The sequence below is a fragment of the Pangasianodon hypophthalmus genome, chromosome 14 (assembly GCF_027358585.1).
Source record: "Pangasianodon hypophthalmus isolate fPanHyp1 chromosome 14, fPanHyp1.pri, whole genome shotgun sequence".
NCBI lineage: Eukaryota > Metazoa > Chordata > Actinopteri > Siluriformes > Pangasiidae > Pangasianodon > Pangasianodon hypophthalmus.
Window position 1 is genome coordinate 20,348,146 of NC_069723.1, and position 20,447 is coordinate 20,368,592.

The 20,447-nt window shown below is 41.0% G+C and overlaps 1 protein-coding gene across 2 annotated transcripts in view; it reads left to right on the top strand.

The window, feature by feature from the left end:
• Positions 1-20,447, top strand: part of dchs1a (dachsous cadherin-related 1a) — a 111,506-nt gene that overhangs the window by 83,513 nt on the left and 7,546 nt on the right. For both annotated transcript variants that reach the window (XM_026934808.3, XM_053239540.1), the window contains exons 3-17: positions 195-383; positions 2,089-2,320; positions 2,504-2,740; positions 3,187-4,221; positions 6,439-6,614; positions 7,737-7,833; positions 8,833-8,990; positions 11,547-12,396; positions 14,652-14,891; positions 15,933-16,058; positions 16,286-16,495; positions 17,394-18,260; positions 19,518-19,631; positions 19,739-19,950; positions 20,274-20,425. In XM_026934808.3, the coding sequence (XP_026790609.3) occupies positions 195-383; positions 2,089-2,320; positions 2,504-2,740; positions 3,187-4,221; positions 6,439-6,614; positions 7,737-7,833; positions 8,833-8,990; positions 11,547-12,396; positions 14,652-14,891; positions 15,933-16,058; positions 16,286-16,495; positions 17,394-18,260; positions 19,518-19,631; positions 19,739-19,950; positions 20,274-20,425 (4,895 nt within the window). The remainder of the gene's footprint in view (positions 1-194; positions 384-2,088; positions 2,321-2,503; positions 2,741-3,186; positions 4,222-6,438; positions 6,615-7,736; positions 7,834-8,832; positions 8,991-11,546; positions 12,397-14,651; positions 14,892-15,932; positions 16,059-16,285; positions 16,496-17,393; positions 18,261-19,517; positions 19,632-19,738; positions 19,951-20,273; positions 20,426-20,447) is intronic.

Below are 20,447 nucleotides of genomic sequence, written 5' to 3' on the forward strand. Positions count from 1 at the left end.
AGAGAGATGAATGCCCAGTGTAATTGCTTAATGATGCAGGGTTAATAGTGGGAAAGGTTGTGTGGTCCTGCTTCAGACATGTTTCCTTCCCTATTCTACTGTTCTATAGGTGCAGTAGATTTAGGTTGTTTTAATACATGCATTTTATTTTTTAGATTATTGGGATGAGTTTATTGAGTCTCTGCTTTCCGCAGGTGAAAGCAAGGGATGCTGATGGTGGCTCGTTTGGCTCTGTGTCCTATTCTCTGGGCTCTGGACCTGGCAGCTTAGCCCCTCCTCACTTCACAATCAACAAAGAAAGTGGACAAATCTGCACCAGTGCAAGTCTGGACCGTGACCAGGGCCCTGCCAGCTACGACTTTGTCGTCACAGCCGTGGATGGGGTAAATCACTTGAACGTCATCAACCAGCACCAGATGTGCCACACCATCTTTATTTTACTGTTGTAGCAAAGCTTTAACATTTTACAGTCCTGTAAAAAGTAAAACTTTAGCATCTTAAAGCAGCATAGGAGCATCGCAGACATTTTGACAGCCAGTATTTGATTACAAACTGAATTGAATAAACTTATGTCCACTTCATTACAGCATATAGCTACCCAAAAACGAGACACTCACTGTGTGAGGAAATCACACTTAGATATTATGGTTGTAGACATCTTCATACAGACTGACTTTTTTTAAACAGTGTGTTAGTTAAACTGTTGTGTAATTGTGTAATACAACATCATCTTTCCAGGAAGTTAGCTTAAAATGTGAAACATTGACCGTTTGCCAGTCACAGCATCATCTGATGGGTTTTCCCCAGACTGCTACACATAGTACTGTGTACAAACCTCTGCTCTTTGGGTGCAACATAATGTGTAAAATCATATTCATAAATAATAATAATCTTTGGTCCTTACACTAGCCAGCTAGCTAACATGAGCTAACGTGACAGGGTTTCTGAGTAATCACGTTCATAAATATTTAGAATCCTCAATGCTAGCTAGCTTCCCAGAATATTAGAATAAAATCTTCCCTCATCGAGTGCGTTCGCCAAACATTGGGAAGTGGGAAGAATATATGCACATTTCAGACATTTGTTAGTCAACTAGCAAACATGAGCCAATTGAATAGGGTTCAAGAGGACTTTTTAGTCATATTTATAAATGTGATAATCCTTAATGGTAATTCTAGCCATCTGGATAATCTATGCTAACTTGACAGGGTATCTGAGAAAACATTACCTTTGTGAGTGCAATAATGAAATGTCTTTTCGGTTTACAGAAACTTTTGAGATTGAAAACACTCCTGTCTGTCCCAATCAAAGAGAAGCCCACCAAGCATGGTTATGGAGGCTAGAAATTTTGTTCTACTGTATACAGTATGCATATATGAGATGACATGCGTTAGCTTTCGGTTTCCCAGATTGGTGGCTGTCATATTAGTAGGAAGGAACTAGATAATAGCATGGGAAGTGATAATGACTAAATTGGGAGAAATGTGGGTAAAAATACATTGACATAACTTGATGCTAATCCCTGCAGAAGCTGTGCACCAGAGCTTCTTTGGCTAGATAAGCCTTTGTAGGAAGGCATTCAGGATTTTTTGCATTCAAGAAGGCAGGGGAAAAAAGCTCAAGAGGAAACTTGGAATGGGTCTCGTGGTAATGCTTTAAGAGTTGCACAGCATCTTGTGCCATGGCAGCCTAAATAACACTTAAAATCATTGTGCAGCAGCGAAAGGAAATTGCAGCAGACATGTTAAAGTAATCTCAGAGAGCGGAGCCTTAAAGAGCTGTAATATTTAATAAGTTGGAGGCTTGCCTTGCTTTCTTCCTTGCCTAAAAGAAGAAGGCTCTATAGTATTCACTGCTCACACAGCGGTAGTCATGTCATCTTGACAGATTGGAGTACTCTCTGGAGAAATTATCAATTTACCTTTACCTTTAAAATGTCTGTGCCTTCAGGGAACATCTATCTCCGTTGGAACATTAACCCAAAGCTATTATAAATATTATAATGCCTTGTCTTACTGATTCTGCCAAACTAGGGTAAGAGCTAGGATCCAAGAGGTAGTAACAACTGAACAATTCTTGTTCCCTCAGGGTGGCCTGAGCTCTGTTGCCTATGTGCATGTCGACCTGGTGGACGTTAACGACAACTGGCCAACCTTCTACCCTGTGCACTATGCTGTGAGTCTAAGTACTCAGAGCAGTCCTGGCACCTCTGTTGTCCGGGTGACGGCCCATGACCCCGATGCAGGAGAGAATGGCAGGGTTATATACCGTACAGCACCTGGGGGAAGTTCACCCTTCTTCACTCTGAATAAAGACACTGGTGAGTTGAGCACCATTAAGTTTTAATCTTACATAACATATTAATATATATGTAAAAATGTACGATCTATGAATCCATGAAATACAAAAATAAAATGTCTTTTTAAAGGCCTGCATTGTTTGAAGGCTGACTTATAGGTTGCTGGCACTTAGCTCGTGCTAATTGAGCTGTTTCATTTTTTAGGAGTGATATCACTATCACGCTCTCTGCATGGGAAGGCAAACACAGTCATCGCGATGGTGGTCTCAGCCCAGGATGGGGGTGGCCTCACAGCTCCAGTAAATGCCAAGGTCAACATCAGCATTGTGGCTGGTCTGGTGGCACCTCCTGTGTTTGAACAGGTTCAGTACTACTTCACTGTATCTGAAGATGCCTTGCGTGGGACCCAAGTGGGCACTGTGCGTGCCAGCACCAAGAGCGGTGAGTGAGCTGAAGAAAAGGTGTTTACTGTGAGGCCCCATGGGTAGACAGAGCAATAGTAGTGCTCACACGTGATATAACTCAGGGTCCATACTCAGATTCATCAGTCCCTTTGGACCACGTGACCAAACGTGATGAAAGGCGGCGTTAATTTTTTTTTCTTCACTCGACACCACTTGTACAAATAGGCCCTGGGCCATTGTACACACCTCATTTAGAATCAACATTAATCATAAATTCCATTTTACCACTTAAGTTTTTTAACAATTTTCTTTGGACGTTCAAAGTACTCCATCATGGTTTCATGTGATGAAAAAATAACTTTAGGTTTTAGAGTTTATGTGCTGAACACATTTGTAGATTGATCAGGCTCTGGTTCTTGTATTCTCATTTGCTTTCTCTGTCATTCCCCGCCTCTCTGTCTCTCTCTTTCTCTCTCTCTTCAGGGGTCTCAAAGGATGTTTCCTACACCATCTGCTCTGGTGACCCTACTGGTTATTTCACAGTGGATCCTGAGACAGGTGTTTTGAGAACGAGTCTACCTCTGGACCATGAGCTCCAGCCCGTTGTGGAGCTGGAGGTTCAGGCACAAAGTGGGAACCCGCCAGCTTTTGGTCAAACCCGTGTCCATATCACGGTGGTAGATGTCAACGACAATGCTCCCACCTTCATTCCATCATCTTCAGAATCTCTAATTCTTCTTGATGATACAAGAATGGGCACTGTGGTATATAAGATTCAGGCTGAGGACCTTGACTCTGGTGCTAACGGCGCGTTGACCTTCGACCTGCTCTCCAGTGGTGCTCAGAGAACCTTCAATGTGGACCGTAGCAGTGGAGAAATTCGTCTGATTGGAAGTTTGTCCTATGAGACAGTGCCACGCTATGATTTGCAGGTTCTTGCCAAGGACATGGGAGCACCCCAGCTCAGTGCCACCTTCACCCTGGTGGTGCATGTGCAGGCTGAGAATAGCCAAGGGCCGGTGTTTGACACCCTCAGCTACCGCGTGGAGCTGAAGGAGGGCACGCCTCTCAACACCCGTTTTCTGCAGGTGCGTGCACTCAATAGAGATGGTGGGATCACTTCCGGATCCGGCACTGCAGTCCCCCTTGCTTACCACCTGCAAACAGATGGAGACGCAGCAGGCTTTGGCATTATCTCGGACAGTGGCTGGCTGTTTGTAAAGAGCGCCCTGGACCGTGAGGTTAAAGAGGTGTACCTTCTCACAGTCCTGGCCACATCCGGACATGGGCAGCTGAAAAAGACAGGTAGTGCCACTGTACGTGTTTCAGTGACAGATGAAAATGACAACTCACCTCGCTTTACCCAGGAGAGAGCTTTCCTGGCTGTAAGAGAGAATCTGCCAGCTGGATCGGGCTTTGGCCGGGTGCCTGCTACAGATCGAGACACTGGGCTCAACAGCCGCCTCATCTACCGACTCCTGCACCCGGATCGCCATTTTCAGATCAACTCACACACAGGTGATCATCATATACTGTGCCTTCCTACTTCTTAGTGTCCTCCGACATCTTTTCAGGTACAACCACCAAACCTGATGAGTTGCTTGTGGCTTTTCTGCTGATATGTCCCATACCTTTTCAAAAAAGTAAAATTAAAAAGTGTTTTTCTATTATGGTATCTGGGATCGGTCTGATAATGTGCTAATTTACTCTTGCTCCAGTACCAGCATCCGATACCACGTGATACTATGAGATGTAATCCTAATGAACAGATGACACAAAATGACCGTGACCTGGAGATATTTCAAAATTAATGGCATTCAATGCAACACAGACAAACTGTGAAAAAAAAATGCAAACTGTGAAAAAAAAATCAGTGCAAGGTGCTGTGGATTTGAGCAAACACTTAGTTATTCATATTTGTGAGAGTAGAGCAGTGACGTGAGCTTGCAGAGAACCTGTTAGCATGTGATAGAGAGCACTTCAGTTCTGCGAGCACAGAGACCCACTTAGCTTTACAATTTGTTCTCCAGCCGAGGTGCAATGCAGATTCATCTCAGCTGGCATCCTGCTCTCGCTTGCTCTCACCATACTCTCTCTGTTAAAGATACTGTTTAATCGCTATAACATCTTAAACATAAAACTTGTTGCTAGCATGAGGAACTCATTGCTAGCAACACAAAGCAGCAACGATCATAAATGAAGCTTAATAACATTTCCCAAGATGCCCCTGATTGCTAAGTAGGTTACTCATTTCAATATTGGTATTGACAAATGCCAAAAAAAAAAAAAAAAACATGTACTCAGTCTAAAAATAATGGTATTGATGCATCAGTCATAGAATGTATTTATAATGTGAACATTCTCACAGCTAATGTCAGTATGCTGTATACAAACTAAAGTTCACTTATACCTTTAAACTATTTCCACTTTTAATTACAAAGATTATACACTGCTTTTTTAGTCCTTTTCCAGTTCCATTTTGCACTCCAAATGTTTCAATAATTACAGTTGAAATAATTAGAAATGTAGGAATGTGATTAATGGCCCTGAGCCTATTGTGCTCTGGATATTCAGTGCTCAGTGATTATAGAAGTGTACGATAAATCATTGGAGTGTGATAAATGACACTCAGTCCATTTGATTCCACACATTCGCCCCAAGCAGAAGGCAGAGGAATCTCTAACAGCTCCTAGTTTATGATTCTGTCACCGCTGGTACTGAGAGGAATCACAGGAACATCTGGGGAGGGCCATCTGTGCGATCAAAACCTTCTGTCACCAATACTTCACGTCTAGCCCCTGCTGTCTGTAGATTATTCATACAACCTCTCCATCAATTCCTCTCTCTTTTCATTCTGCACTCTCCACAAAGCACAGTCATAGGCTGTGTATATATTAACTACTAAATAATAGTGACATATTTATTTAGCAGGAACAGTAAACAGTACAGTGTCTGAGCCTAGATTAAAAATTTCATAATACAGTTTGATATAATATGTAAGGAATATAATGCAGCTGGATGTGCTGATATGGGAAAATAATTAACAATAGGGTGCTGTAATGTGTCCCGATGGAAACAGTGCAAAAAAAAGGCATGCTATACTTTTTGTCTGTTTACAGTTATGTTTAATGTCGTGGAACGTCCACAAAACAGGCTTGTTCTTGTTATCAGATGTTATAGCAGTTATAAACAGTTGTTCCCTTAACATCGTCTCTTTTTTCTCTCCTGAAGTTAATTAGGCCAAAAAAACAAACAAGCAAAAGAAAACACAGCTTGTCATGTTATCAAGAAACAGCAAAGCGCAAACTCCTCTGTCCAGAAGACATTCCCAATTCAGAAAACTTCAAGTTACAGCTAAAACTCTAGCTGTTTCAAAGCACAGACACTGGAGACTCCTTCCGAACATGTTAAATAAATGTCATATTATACAGAAATATTAATGAGTACACACATTTTAAAAATTTGTTTATGTGGACCATCTGACATACAAGTCTCTGTACAAGTTATTATAAAAACAGCAAGATATTTTTTTAGTGTGTGATATGTAGGCATCTGTTAATATATATGGTGCTTTTACTGAGGTTTTTTTAAGTGTAAACTCCAATCTTATTGAATAAATTTGGAACACCATTAAATAATGGAAACACCATCACTGCATGTTGCTTTGGTACTCTGATATCTACATGTATCTATGTACTGGTCTCTGTGTCTCACTATTGACGTCCCTATCCGCAGGTGAGATCAGCACTAGGTTAGCACTGGATCGAGAGCACCAGTCCAGCTACCAGTTGATGGTGGTGGTACAGGACAGTGGAACTCCCCCTCGCAGTGCCACTGGGACAGCCTTCATCACGGTGCTGGATGAAAATGACAATGCTCCCTTCTTCACCCGCAGAGATCTTCTTATGCAGGTAACATGGAGCACTGGACGTAATGTAAAAATCGTGATGTGGAAGTCAGTGTGTCACCTGGGTTAAAATTACAGTGATGACTGTGTTGTCTTGTGTGTAAAAAAGTTGTTTAGAATAAGCACGCCCTTTTTTATAGTACCCCTAATCTTGAAAACATGGGTGTAATGGTGAATTCTATAAATTCTGATTATATAAATTGGTGTTTTAGGTCAAATTTGTCTACTAAAGTCACTTAGGGACGACTATGTTTGATCTCAGTGATTGAACAAATAGGCTCAAGGACTTGAAAGAATGGCACGCCAATAAGGGAAAGTTTTAGACGAAGGAAAACTTCAGCTACAGCTAAGCTAAATAGCTAGCTAACTTACCCATTATGGTGAACAAAGAGTGACCATGAGTCACTGTGTGGTTTTCTGAATTACAGGGTCGAATTTCTACAATCAAGTCGTAATAGTTACCTAACCTAAGCAGGTAGTGGTGGGGAAGCAGTGAGGTTTTTTTTTTGTTTGTTTTTTTGGGGCTTTTTTTGTTCGCCACTTAAAATTCCACTTCCTAGTCTGAATATAATGTTTGACTTAAAATACGAAAGCTCATCAGATGAAAAGAGAAGCCAGTTTCACTGGAAGCACCTTTAATGAGAATGTACAAATCAATGTGGCCTAGCTAGCCAGCTAGCTGAGGGTCTGTCAGTGAGTGTAGCTTCTTTGGGATCTATTTCCACTAATGGAGCAAAAATAAACAAAACATTTGGCCATGATGTCTGAAATGTCAGTTCCGTGATATTAATGTCTTATTTATAGAACTGTTGTATAAAAGCAATATCACGTTCGCAATCATGTGGTTATACTGAATATCAGCATGGCCGTGATTTGGCATAGGCATGAATCTGCAGACTGAGTGCCAATATTCAGTATAACCGCATTCTCGCTCGTGTAATATTGCTTAAATGAGTAACATTTATGAACTTCTGAGTAAATTTATGAGTAGAAAATGTATTTGTCAGTATGGATTGTTTATAATGGTTTATGTAAAACAAGTAATATTATCAGGCTACTCCGCTGTTGATGACTGAAGCTATTATATTACTGAAGTGTGTGTGTGTGTGTGTGTGTGTGTGTGTAGGTATTGGAAGGACAGCCATCAGGGGTTTTACTTGGCACCGTCACTGCCAAAGACCCAGACGAGGGAGAAAATGGGACCATTTTCTACTCACTGTCAGGTGAAAGAGTCATTCTGGCTTTAATGTGGACAATGGGATCTCACTTTCAATATACTATGCCACATAAAATATATTGGTTGTGGGATTTTTAAAATTGGTTTTTAAAATTGGTTTCCCACTGTTCACATACAGAGTCCATATTAAGCCTATTGTAAGCAGCAGCTTGGAAACTTGGCTATTCCAAAGAGATCCCATTAACAGTTTACACTATATGGCCAAATTTTGTGGACCTCTGACCATCATATGTGTTTATTGAACATCCCATTCCATATTTGCTGTTTTAATAACTTCCACTCTTCTGGGAAGGCTTTGCGCTAGACTTTGGAGCGTGGCTGTGGGGATTTGCCCATTCAGCCGCAAGAGCATTAGTGAGGGGCACTGAAGTCTGGCGAGGAGGTCTGCGGTTCAGTCAGCATTCCAATTCATATCAAAGGTGTTTCGGTGGGGTTGAGGTCAGATTTCTGTGCAGGACACTTGAGTTCTTCCACTATAACCTTGGCAAACCGTGTCTTCAGGGAGCTCGCTTTGTGCACAGGGGCATTGTCATGCTGGAACATGTTTGGGCCTCTTAGTTCCAGTGAAGGGAAATTGTAATGCTACACCATACAAAGACATTCTAGGCAGTTGTGTGCATCTAACTTTGGGGAAGAGCCACATATAGTAAAAAACATGGCCATATATTTAACCTAGTGTCTCTCTTATTCATTGCTATCTAAAGTGACATCTTATTTGAATATATTTAACATGGCTTCTGTATGTTGGATTTGAAATCCCATGTGGAGTCCACATTGAGTCTGTCATTAAAAGGAGCATGAACGCTAGTCCAAAGAGATATATTAGTAGTCCGTGTGTGTCTGTGCTCCCACTTTCAATATACTTAAAGTGGTCTTATTGGAAATAAGTAAACAAGAATAATTAATACAACAAAATCTTCTTTGCAAAGAACCAAGATATCAGACTCCAGAATAATCTGTCTGTACTGCATATTATGCTGAGCAGGTCTCAGGGCCGAACGCTTCTCTCTGCACCCCATCACCGGGGAGCTGCACTCGTCCTCCCCGCTTAGCCATGCTGAGAGGCCTGAATATACCTTCACCATCATGGCCACAGACCGTGGCTCACCTCCCCGCAGCTCCACAGCTACTCTGAGAATACAGGTAAGCTCCACGGCAGTCTGTTTTACCCACAGTGAAACCAAGCTCTAGCACTGAGGTTTGCTCAGCATCATTTTCGGTTAAAACTTCTTTCATTAACATGTAACTGTTTCCTACATTACCCACAATGCCACTCGACCAGCCCCTGGAGTTATTTTGTTATTTAAGTGCCAGAACAACCACATGTTCTGGCATTTTGTTTTTATTATTCCCACAGATGTTTTTTTGGCATTCACTTTCTTTTACATTCTTCTTTTTTTCTTCTTCTGGCTTACTTTTTGTTTGTTCTGTCTGCAGTTTTAAAGTCTAGAATATTAATGTCTACAATAGTGATATTGATGTTATATTTCTGTAGTATGTAAGTAGAACAAAGTTATTTCACCAGTCAATACCCCGGTTAAGTAAGGAATAAAACACAGTGGAGCATGCTGTTATAGGAAAATAATCAATGAAGCAATAGTGTGTTGCCTTACCACCCTTAATTTGATTATTTTCAAACAACAGCACATCCTAAAGTGTTTTATATGTCTTATATTGTCATATTTTCCCATTTTTAGTTTATTAAAAAATAACACATCATACTTTTTATCCATTTATAGTTACATTTAATGTTGTGGAACATCTGAAAAAACAAGTTCCTGTTATTACTTATACATTAGCTATAAACAGTTAATCACTCATCATCTACTTTTTTGTCCGTTTTGAAGTTAATAAGACAAAAATTCAGTTTGTTATGTTAAAGAGAAATCAAAAAAGCACAAATACTAGCATTTTCAAAATTGATAAATAAACATTAAATCAATAAATTATTAATTTTAAATTATTATTATTAATAATTATTTTAGGAGTATATATCACAGTTTATATCGAATGTATATTGAATATTTAATATTTGATTGAATGAGCTTTTCCTATAGAAATGATAATGTTATAATGAGCTGCAGTCCTGTCAAAGCTGCTTTTATAGGAAATTGTTCACTTACTGACCAATATGCTTTGAGAATTCAACAGTGCTGAGGTATAATAAGTAATAATCAGCCCTTATTATCTGCCTGCAACTGTCCTGGAATCTGTTGCCAAGAAAAAGACTCATTTTATGTCCTGAAAAAATGTGTCTACCAGTAGCTTACTCTCGATGGTCCCTTTTTTATGCCAGCAGTTGTTTGCAACTGTTTGAATGATAACATGTGAAACTTTTGAGAATTCGAGAGAATATTTCTCAGATGTGTTGCTGTAACTGTGCCTGGGCTCTTCTCTCTTGATTCAAGAGTGTTCAGTAGCTCTCTGGGCAATGAAAAAGTTCCTTGCCTAAATATCCTTGAGACTGTTAATGAAGATAATGATTTATGAACGAGCTAAACTGAAACAGACTCGGCGGACAGCAGCAGTAGTAAATCTCTGCTTGGAAATGTTGGGAAAATCCTACGCTGTGCAATTTTTAATCTTTTCATTTTCCCCATATGTGTTCCAAAACAAAGACTGAGACTGATAATTGATACGCGACCAGATTAAAGCAAGCTCCTTCGCCTGAGCCCATTAAGTCTGGTTGCTCGAATGTCATCGGTTTAAAAATTCCGAAAGGAAGTGATCTCATGTTCATGTTCTTGATGGCGAATTCATTACTTAATGTGGAATTAATCACTCTAGTGTCATATTAAGTTTAAGGAGAGCCTTTGGCTCCATGTGAATCGTTTTTTCTGCCAGTGTAGTGAAGGTGTCTGTGGGGAGTTAAGCATGGCCACAGTCAACAGTTCATTTATGAGCACCTGTGTTGCTGGCTAAAGTTCACTGTCTTTCCCAAACATCTCATCTCATCTTTCCTGTCCTAATAGAATGCCATAAGTAATACATTTCTGTGTAGTCCCTTGTTGATTTATTCACTGTGGTGAGTCTCAGACCCTAACTCAAACAGGCACCACATCCTCTCTCCGTCTGTCTGCTTGTTTGTCTGCTCATGCTTGTGTCTGCCCATCTGTCTGACCGTCTGGTCTCGTGTACGTCATTCCTTGAGTCTGTGTGGCTCTGTATATATATCTGTCTTGTTTTCTGTTTTATTCTCTTAACTATTAAAACATGTCATATGAATGTAGAATGGAAAGCGTGCGGTTTTCCCATTAGACTGCATACCACTTGTTCTTTGAAGTTTCTCTGATTGGTTATTAAGGGTGTGTAAAAATCACCTGTTTTTAAAAGAATATGACTTATAGTGGATTTAAATGTTCAAACAATTTCCTATTTTGATTATGCTTTCTTTACTCCAGCATTATTTTTCCTGGCAGTTGCCGAGCCATCTGATTAACTATGATTAACGCCAGAAGGCTTGTTGTTTGATCCTGTAAAATGGCCAAGAAGTTTTTTTATTATTATTATTCGTAGGGAAACGAGAAGAAAAATGTTGTCCACAAGATGTTAGTGGTTTGATTTTATTTGCAGTTTTTTTTAAATGGCACAAACAACTGATTCTCATTTGTTTTCTTTCAAATAAAATGGAAGAAAACATTCAATTCTAAAGACACTTAAAGAATTTTTTTGTTATATTTGTTTTTTTTTTTCTGGCAGGTTCTCAGCTCTAATAAGGGGACCTCCACCTCCAACCAGATCTCCATCTCGTTTAACCCAGTGGAAGGAGCGAAGCCAGGCTCAATCATAGGTTCTGTGCGAACTCCAGACACTCACTCGCTTCCTGAATCGGGTCAGGTCACCTACACGGTAGTGGGTGGTACAGATCGGGATGGAACCTTTGTAGTAGACCGCCAAACCGGGGACGTGTATCTGGCCTGTGAGCTGGACTTTGAGCATGCACCACGCTACACGCTTCAAATTGAAGTGGATGATTTCTCCACGACGCTTCCCAGGAGCCATTTTGTCACTCTGGAGATTGATGTGCAGGACAGTAATGATCATTCACCCCAGTTCCCTGAAGATCCTGTCACCATTGTGGTGCCTGAGAACATGGAACCTGGATCTTCTATCTACACTTTTCAGGCTGCTGACAAGGACGGGAGCGGCCCAAACAGCGAACTGAGCTATTCTGTTATTCAGCAATGGCCCAGCAGCTCAGACCTTCTGCTGCTGGACCCCAGCACAGGCATCCTGACCCTGGGTCAGACTCTGGATCATGAGAACATCTCTTCTCTTCTTTTGGTAGTCCAAGCCACTGATTCAGCCCTTGATGTGAGTCAGCGACGCCATGGTAAGGTCACAGCCCGGATCTTTATTACGGACGTCAATGACAACACCCCTGTGTTTACCTCACCAACTGTGGTCAGTGTCATGGAGGACCAGCCGGTGGGATTTGTCCTGCTGTACATCATGGCCCAGGACCCGGATCAGGGCGAGAATGGTCGCGTGTCCTACCGCATACAGGATGGCAATGCTGAGGGCAAGTTCAGCATCAACCCCAATACTGGTAAGACATGCTAAAACATCTAACCCTTTTTATTTACACAATACAGGTTTAAATGGTTTATTAAACTACTATTTAAATGCACAGTTAAAATCAATGCTGGATGCACTCTCGGACAGTATTGCCTCCTCAGCTCTGAACATCCCCAGTTTGATCCTGAGCATTGGTTACTGTCTCTTTATAGTTAACATGTACTTTTTTGTGTCTGTGTGTGTTTCCTTTTGGTTCTCCAGTTTCTTCCAACCTCTCAAATACAGTAGGTGGATTGGCTATGCTAAATTGCCCCAATGTTGAATGAGTGTGTGTGTGTGTGTGTGTGTGTGTGCATGAGTGGCATCCCATCCAGGGTGTATTTCTGCCTCATGCCCAGTGTTCCAGGGGGATGCTCCAGATCAACCGTGACCCTGACCAAGATAAAGCGGTTACTGAAGATGAATGAATTAATAATTTGAATTGATTTTTGTGCAGTGTAAATAAAACTCTTGTCTTCACTTCAACTGCAACTTCACTTCACTGTAATGCTTTAAAAGTGGTATGGTTAGTGTAGATGATGTTCATCCATGATGTTCAGAGTTTCAGTAGGGATCCTTGCTGAACATGTGTCTACCCAAATGTTCACTCAAACTACTCACTGTGTGTGTGGAAATTACTCTGTGTGTAAACCTGAATATCAGTGCGTGTGCATTGCAGTGTTGTAGTCAAGTCTTGTTCATTTAAGTCCACATGAATATCAAGTCATCTTGTTTTACAGCTAAGTCAAGTCCCAAGTACTCAAAATAGTTTGCAAAATTAGTTTCCAAAGAAAAAATTGTAAAAGTTGTGATTGCTTAATAGTTCACCCCCATTGCTGTGAAAACTCTAAATTATCTGGTGCAACAAGATCTCAATATAAATATACCTAACTCCATTTCAGTTCCACGTTGTAATACCGCAAAATGTGAAAAGTTCGAGGATGCAAGCCACTGGATTTTACGCATCAGAGCAAGTGAAATTCAGTAAAAATGTTAACATCCATGTTAAAGTCCCACAACCTGAAGTCCATGTCTACATATGGAAAGAGTCCAAGTCCAGGACTCGAGTACTATATCACTGTTACAATGTTATGATGCAGAGCAGAGAGCAGTAGACATCATGCCCCACACTGCTGGTAGCTATTTACTGCGTGTTTATTTCCAGACAAACCAACCGACCGACAGACAGAGTGGCGTGTTTCTCTCCTCCGGCAGGCTTTGTTGTGAGCTCCACCAGGCATTGAACTAACAAGTCAGAAGACTGCACAAATATGGAAACAGTTCAAACATGTGCAGGAGCCTGTATGCCATGTGGGTTCAGACCCTGTTTGCACCACAATCCCCGTCTTTTTCAAACATTTTTTCCAAATTATAGCATCCTCACTGTCCCTTCTCACGAACTCTGTTGCCTGTACCTCAGTGTAATGTTTTTGGATTCATTTGAAGATGGGGAATTTTCCTCAAAAGTGAAACTTTCCCAGCATTAACCCCAGCATGAGCATGAAGGCAGACTCTTTACTCTGAGAGGGATCATCGCAGAGTCAAAGGGGCTATATCTATTTGAACTGGTAATTCTAACCAGATTAATGGCTCAGGGGAATCTTAGCTGACTGCTAGTGAGAAACTCAGTAGAAATAAGAACCAGAGTCAAAACAGCCTTCAGTGACCCTGATCGCTGCTGCTCGGCTAAACGGGTGTGGTGGGTTGTGCAAAAGCGTGAAATAGAGATCAGATCAATGGCTGTTCGTGCTATGCTGGCATCCCAGGCGAGGACAGCCCTAATTTCAGCAGGGCACGGCAGGCAGAGCTGTTGCGTGTCTTGAGCTCGTGTTTGCTCTCTCCCTCCCAGCACTGAAATGTTCACTGTGGAAAAAACTCATAAACTGCGGGCTGTTACAGAGGCAAAATAATTCACATTCAGGTAGGGAAGGCTCAGTGTGGGGAGACGTTTTTTTCTCCTTCTTGTCTAGCCATCCTTGAGTTCTCATCTCATTTGTGCACCACAGAGAGGCGTTGGCTCACCATGTGTGCTCTTAACTTTATGAATGTGGCAGGGAGAATCGCATGCAAGCAGCTCACTCCGTGCGGGAACATGTAAATAGGGATCAGCATTAAGCTCTGGGTTAAAGTGGCAGAAAACAATGTTATCAACTAATGATTGCAAAAGAAAACTTATTAAGGTAGTTACATAAGCTGTTAAGTTTTTGTGCATTGAGAAACTCTCAGCATGGTTCCGCTCTCCCGCAGGGTCTCTCTCTATCCTGAAGCCTATTAACCGTGAGGAGCAGGCCCAGTTTAATCTGACTGTAGTAGCCGAGGATCACGGCGTCCCCCGGCTGTCCAGTACTCAGCAGCTGACGGTGCAGGTGATTGATGTGAATGACGAAGTGCCCGTTTTTGAAGAGAGCATATATGAGGCTTTCATCACTGAAAACCAGCCAGCAGGCGCCACTGTGTTGGTTGTCTCAGCTTCAGATTTGGACCAAGGTAAGACGTAACCCTGTAGCACACTGAAGAATTTTAACTCCTTAATATCCTGTTACACTTTATTTATTTATTTATTTATTTATTTATTACTTTTTATCCTAAATCATATTATTCACTACTATGAATTAAAGAAATATTGAATTAAACAAATAAAGAATTATTTCAAGAAATGTTACATTCCTGCTACAAATACCAGTTGATGTAGCTATGAAAGCTACTATGTATTGCTGTCCTGTAGTTTCATTCCATTTTGTAAACATTTTTCATACGGAGTTATAATTAACATCCTGATTCTTGTCCTCTGTTAATTTAAGCCACACTATCTGCTCAGCTGCTGTCAATTTAAACTTCTCTGCATATTGGAGGTTCGTCTTGTGCCTGTCAAGCGTGCGGCAAGCATTTTTGTTTATTAGCGTCATTTTTCTCTCACATCTTTGTCGTGCTTGCTTGAGCTACACATGTGAATACCAGCGGCTGGTTTTAATTGATGGTAATGGATTTGGCGGAGTTAGGGCTGCATTCTCCAGGCCTTACTCAGGAGCGAATAAAACAGAAGGATTATAAACTCACTCCCCAGGAGCGATTAGGGCAGAAAACAGGTGATGCTCTGCCAGATTGTTTGCCTTTAGCACGCAACCTGGCATCCAAAAAACCAAGGCGAAGGCCAGTAAAGCCAACTGCTAATACAGCAATAGAAACAACAAATAAAAAACAAATAAAAAATGATCCAGCACAGCGCTTGCATTTACTCGTTTCGTGACAAACAGCAGTTGTGGCATGTGCCCTGAAAGCAAAGATTAGAGACATGGATAGAGCGTAGAGAGTCAGGTTTAAATCTGTTTATAACATAGATGAGATTTTATAGATTACTTAAACATGTTTTTTCCCTAACATAAATTTACATGTATCATATATGGCATTTAATTGAAAAATACTTCCTCTGGTTTGGTATTTATAGCTTAATTATTTTTATTTATTTACTTTAATATTTTTTTATTCATTAAAGTGCTCTATAAATAAAGTTTATTATTATTATTACAGGGAGCAATGGCATTGTGACATATGGAGGGCTGAGAGATGATGTTTTCACCATCCATCCAGTGACAGGTGTTATATCAACCACCAGATCCCTGGACAGGGAAACCAAAGAGGACTACACTGTGACAGGTACTGAGAGAAAATTGCTTGTTTACAGCATTATAGTGAGCAAAAAATCTGGCTCTTCTTTCAACAGTTGCCAAGCAGGCATGTAATTGCTTAATTCATGACTGAAAATGTGTTCAGTTATGCCAATTTAATGTCATAACACAGCTGCTACAGGAAACGAGCAGCAAATTCTTTCAGATGATGAAGTTAAAAAAAACCCTCTTCATGTTAATCTTTGTTTTAAACAGTTTATGCCAAAGACGGCGGTTTTCCGTCTAACTTTGCCAAGGCCACAGTGCGTATCACAGTGCTGGATGAGAATGACAACAGGCCCGCTTTTGGCAGAGTGTATTACAGTCTTGAAGTACCAGAAAACCAGGAGCCGGTGACTCTGTTCACTCTGAGAGCAACTGACCTGGACTCAGGAGACAGTGGGCTCGTGCAGTACAAAATCACAGGTAAGAGCTGCTGGAACCATGAATTCTGTGTTCATATGTTTACAAGTGTTGCTCTTGTTTATTATGTTTTATGTGTCTTCCACTTTGGGATCATAAAAGTGATTATGTGGTATGTGGAATCATAAAGTTGACAGCGGTTGTCACTAATTTTGTCAAATGGTCTAGGAAGGTTTTCAGTAATCCAATTATTTAACAGCAGTACTCCTAACAATCTCATACACAATGGCCCTGTGTATTTTTCATACACAGTGGCCCTGTGTTAATTTTAATTTGTGGAATACAGTACATTTTAAAAGTGTGTACTTTGTATTTCACTTTTAAATGTAGCTCAAGATATACTTCCCATATACCAAGAACACTTAGGGTAAAAATTTACCTTGAGCCTGCATCAAAAGTTACATAGACACAGCTATATCATAAAGGTGTCATTAACATTTTGTCATGACAGTTTATGTCCAGTTGTTTTGTTGGCCATAATGTTTGGTGTACTGCAGTTGATGTCACCAATGTCACAAATGTTTTGCTGTCCACTAATTTTATTATTTAGGTAGATAGATCATTTTCTTAGATTGACTGATTGACAACATTTAAATAGTCCTTAAATACAAAGATTTTTTTTATAAAATGGAATACTTTTTTTCTTTAATTAATTGACCACAGTGGGTAAATAATAATAATAATAATAATAATAATAATAATAATAATAATTCCACACATTTAAAACTAGTAATTAGTAGTAGTTTTTTCCTTGTGTAGGGTCCTTGTGTTCTGATCTTAAAGAAAAGGCTTCACAAGTTCACAGTCTGAGCTGAACTGATAAAGCAGTCCATTACTATTTAAATAATACTATCCAAACTGAATACCTTATAATTTGCATTGTTTTTGTTTATTTATTAAGATGGGGACCCTTCAGGTGACTTTCACTTGGACAAGAAATCTGGTGTACTGTCCACCTCCAGGGCTTTGGACAGAGAGAAGAAAGCCCGCTACACCCTCACTGTGGAAGCTCGAGACCTGGGCACTCCTTCCCTGAGCAGCACTGCCACTCTGGACATCAGCATCTTGGACCTCAATGACAACAGTCCTGTTTTCGCCAGTAGCAGCTACTTGGTGGAGATTGATGAGGATGTCCCAGAAGGCACGTTCGTGCTTGAGGTGACTGCCATTGACAAGGACGAAGGCTCCAATGGCCAAGTGGTCTACTTCCTGAGCCAAGAGTCCAAGGGTATGTTCATCGTGGACCAGCACAATGGTCGCATTGTCACAGCTGCAACACTTGACAGGGAGAAGGTTGCATTCTACAGCTTCCAGGTGTTTGCTGTGGATTCCTCTGCTGGCAATCCTCACAATTCCTCAGCTCAAGTGACTATTCACATCCTCGACGTGAATGACAATGCACCCTTCTTCATCACAGATCCCCTCATCATTAATGTGTCCAGCAGCAGCTTCGGCAGTCATCGTGTGCTGGCCACCATGAGAGCGGAGGACAAGGATTTCGGGGCTAATGGTTCTGTCTTCTATCGTTTTGCCAACCCTGTAAAAGGCTTCACCATAAACTCATTGACAGGGGACATTCAAGCCACTGAGAGACTTCATGGCCTCACTCAAAGCCAGAGGACACTCATAGTCCAGGCCATGGACCAAGGCAGCCCTCCACAGTCCTCACTGGGAGTGGTCGTGGTCTATATCCGCGAACAGAGTTACAATGGAATCCGCTTCAGCCGCACCTCCAGGGATGTCAGCCTACAAGAAAATGCAGCCAAAGGTATGATACTTACACCTGGTACAGAGCTGGGTCCAAACTCCAGGGAGTTTGTAGTATACTTCACCCACCATGATGTGATGTAAGCTGTATGAACATGCCAGAATTTAGTCAGTATTAAACATCTGTTTGGATCTGCTGTTATGGATTTGGGACTGCAAACTTCATACATGCAAAACCTATGACTGTATTACTCACCAGTGAATAAGTACAGTATAGGTGTTAGTTACATCCTCACAATGAGCCACTGGATTTATATCAATTGCAATTTTGGTTTAAATTGGCAAGAGTGTGTGAGAGTGGAGTTCTGGCACCTAGCAGTGGTGAACTTAAATACTATAATTTGATAGAAATGTAATTTCTAATACATTCTACAGGAAATGCATTTAATTATCTAATGCAATATATCAAGGTCACAAACAATGCCTAAACATCTGCCCAGTAGGTTCACATCTAATTGAACATTTACACATTGACTTTAATCAAAATTTAAATCCACACCAGCTCTGGGAGATGCATGACATGTAAATACACAACTCTGTCTGTCCTACTGCATTCTTATGCACTGTTTGTTTACTTAGTGAAGCATAAACCTCACAGAAACCCATTCAGATCCATTCATATTTGGAACTTCATTTAAAACTATAATCTACAACAGTGTTACACTTGAGCGGCTTATAGCTGCAGAGCAATGTGTTTCTACAACAAGGGAAATAAGAATACACAGTTACTATCTTTATACACTGATAATTATCCTAGCTTAAAATGTTTTAAACCATGTCTTCATGGTTTGCCAAGGATGGAGTGGACTTCAACCCCACTGAATAACTTTTTGATGAATGCCGACTGCGCCCCAGGCCTACTCACCTGACATCAGTGCATGACAACACAAATGCTCTTGTGGCTGAATTGGCAAATTCCCACAGCCAAAATCTAATGGAAAGCCTTCCCAGAGGAGTGGAGGTTATTATAACAGCAAAGGGGGGACTAACTATGGCATGAGAAGTTCAAAAAGCACGTATGGGTATGCCTGTCAGGTGTCCACAAACCTTTGGCCATACACTGTACAGTATATGATGGGGCTCTGCCCCCCCTTGCCCCTATGGACAAGCTGCTACTTCTTTAACCCCAATTGTAAATTCAAGAGCCATTACTGAATTTGGAATATGTGTTTTAAATGCCATATGTTACATAATGACACAGTGTTCATTGAAATTTGTACTAGTAGTGTAATTTTATCTGCATTGTGGTTTTCCTAAGGTACTGCTGTGGTACAGATTCAGGCCCAGTATCCCGACGGCTCCCGGAGTGGCATTACCTATAGCATTTTCAGTGGTAACAAGTTACAGTCTTTCAGCATCAGCTCCACTACAGGTAGGTTTGCACTGAGAATTCTAAATTAAAATATGGAGACATTGGCCAATTAGAACATTTGGAACCAATCAACACACGGCACCAATATACATCATCTGTACATTTAGGTGAGATATGGGTGGAGAGCTCCAGAGGGCTGGATTTTGAGGAGACCCCTCGACTTCGGTTAGTGATCAAAGCTGAAACTGCATCCTCCAGCTCCTTCATGGCAGTTAACCTCATCCTGCAGGATGTCAATGACAACCTGCCACGCTTCCAGCTCCACAATTATGTTGCTTATGTTAGGGAGGCCCAGGGATATGATTTCCCCATCATTCAGGTACAGTCACTTGCCTCCAGTGTTTTCATAGTGGTTGACTTTTTATAGTGGTGAAAGTGTGAGGTTGTGGAGCAATCCCCATGTCTTTTAATGGAACAGATTTGTTGTAGACCAGTAAAGTTCCATTGCTTTCATTTCAGTGTTTTCACTACCATTGATTAAAATATAGTTTCAGCTGTTCTTAACAGCCTCACTTGTTTCTCTCTTTTTTCCAACAAAAAAAGGAACGTTCCAAACCCAATATTGCTCCCAGTCTCACATTACGTTGGAGCAGCTGTTGTAAATCCGCCTGTATTTTCATTCCAAATTTGTAATTTCCTCAGGTTCTGGCAGACGACCTTGACCAAGGTCAGAACGGACAGGTGACCTACTCCATCAGGTCATCGTCCATGAGCGGCCTGTTCAAGATCGACCCTCTCACAGGAAGCATCTCAACAGCCGCCATCATGGACAGAGAAATTTGGACACAGACTAAGTATTAACTCCTTTGGCGCTCA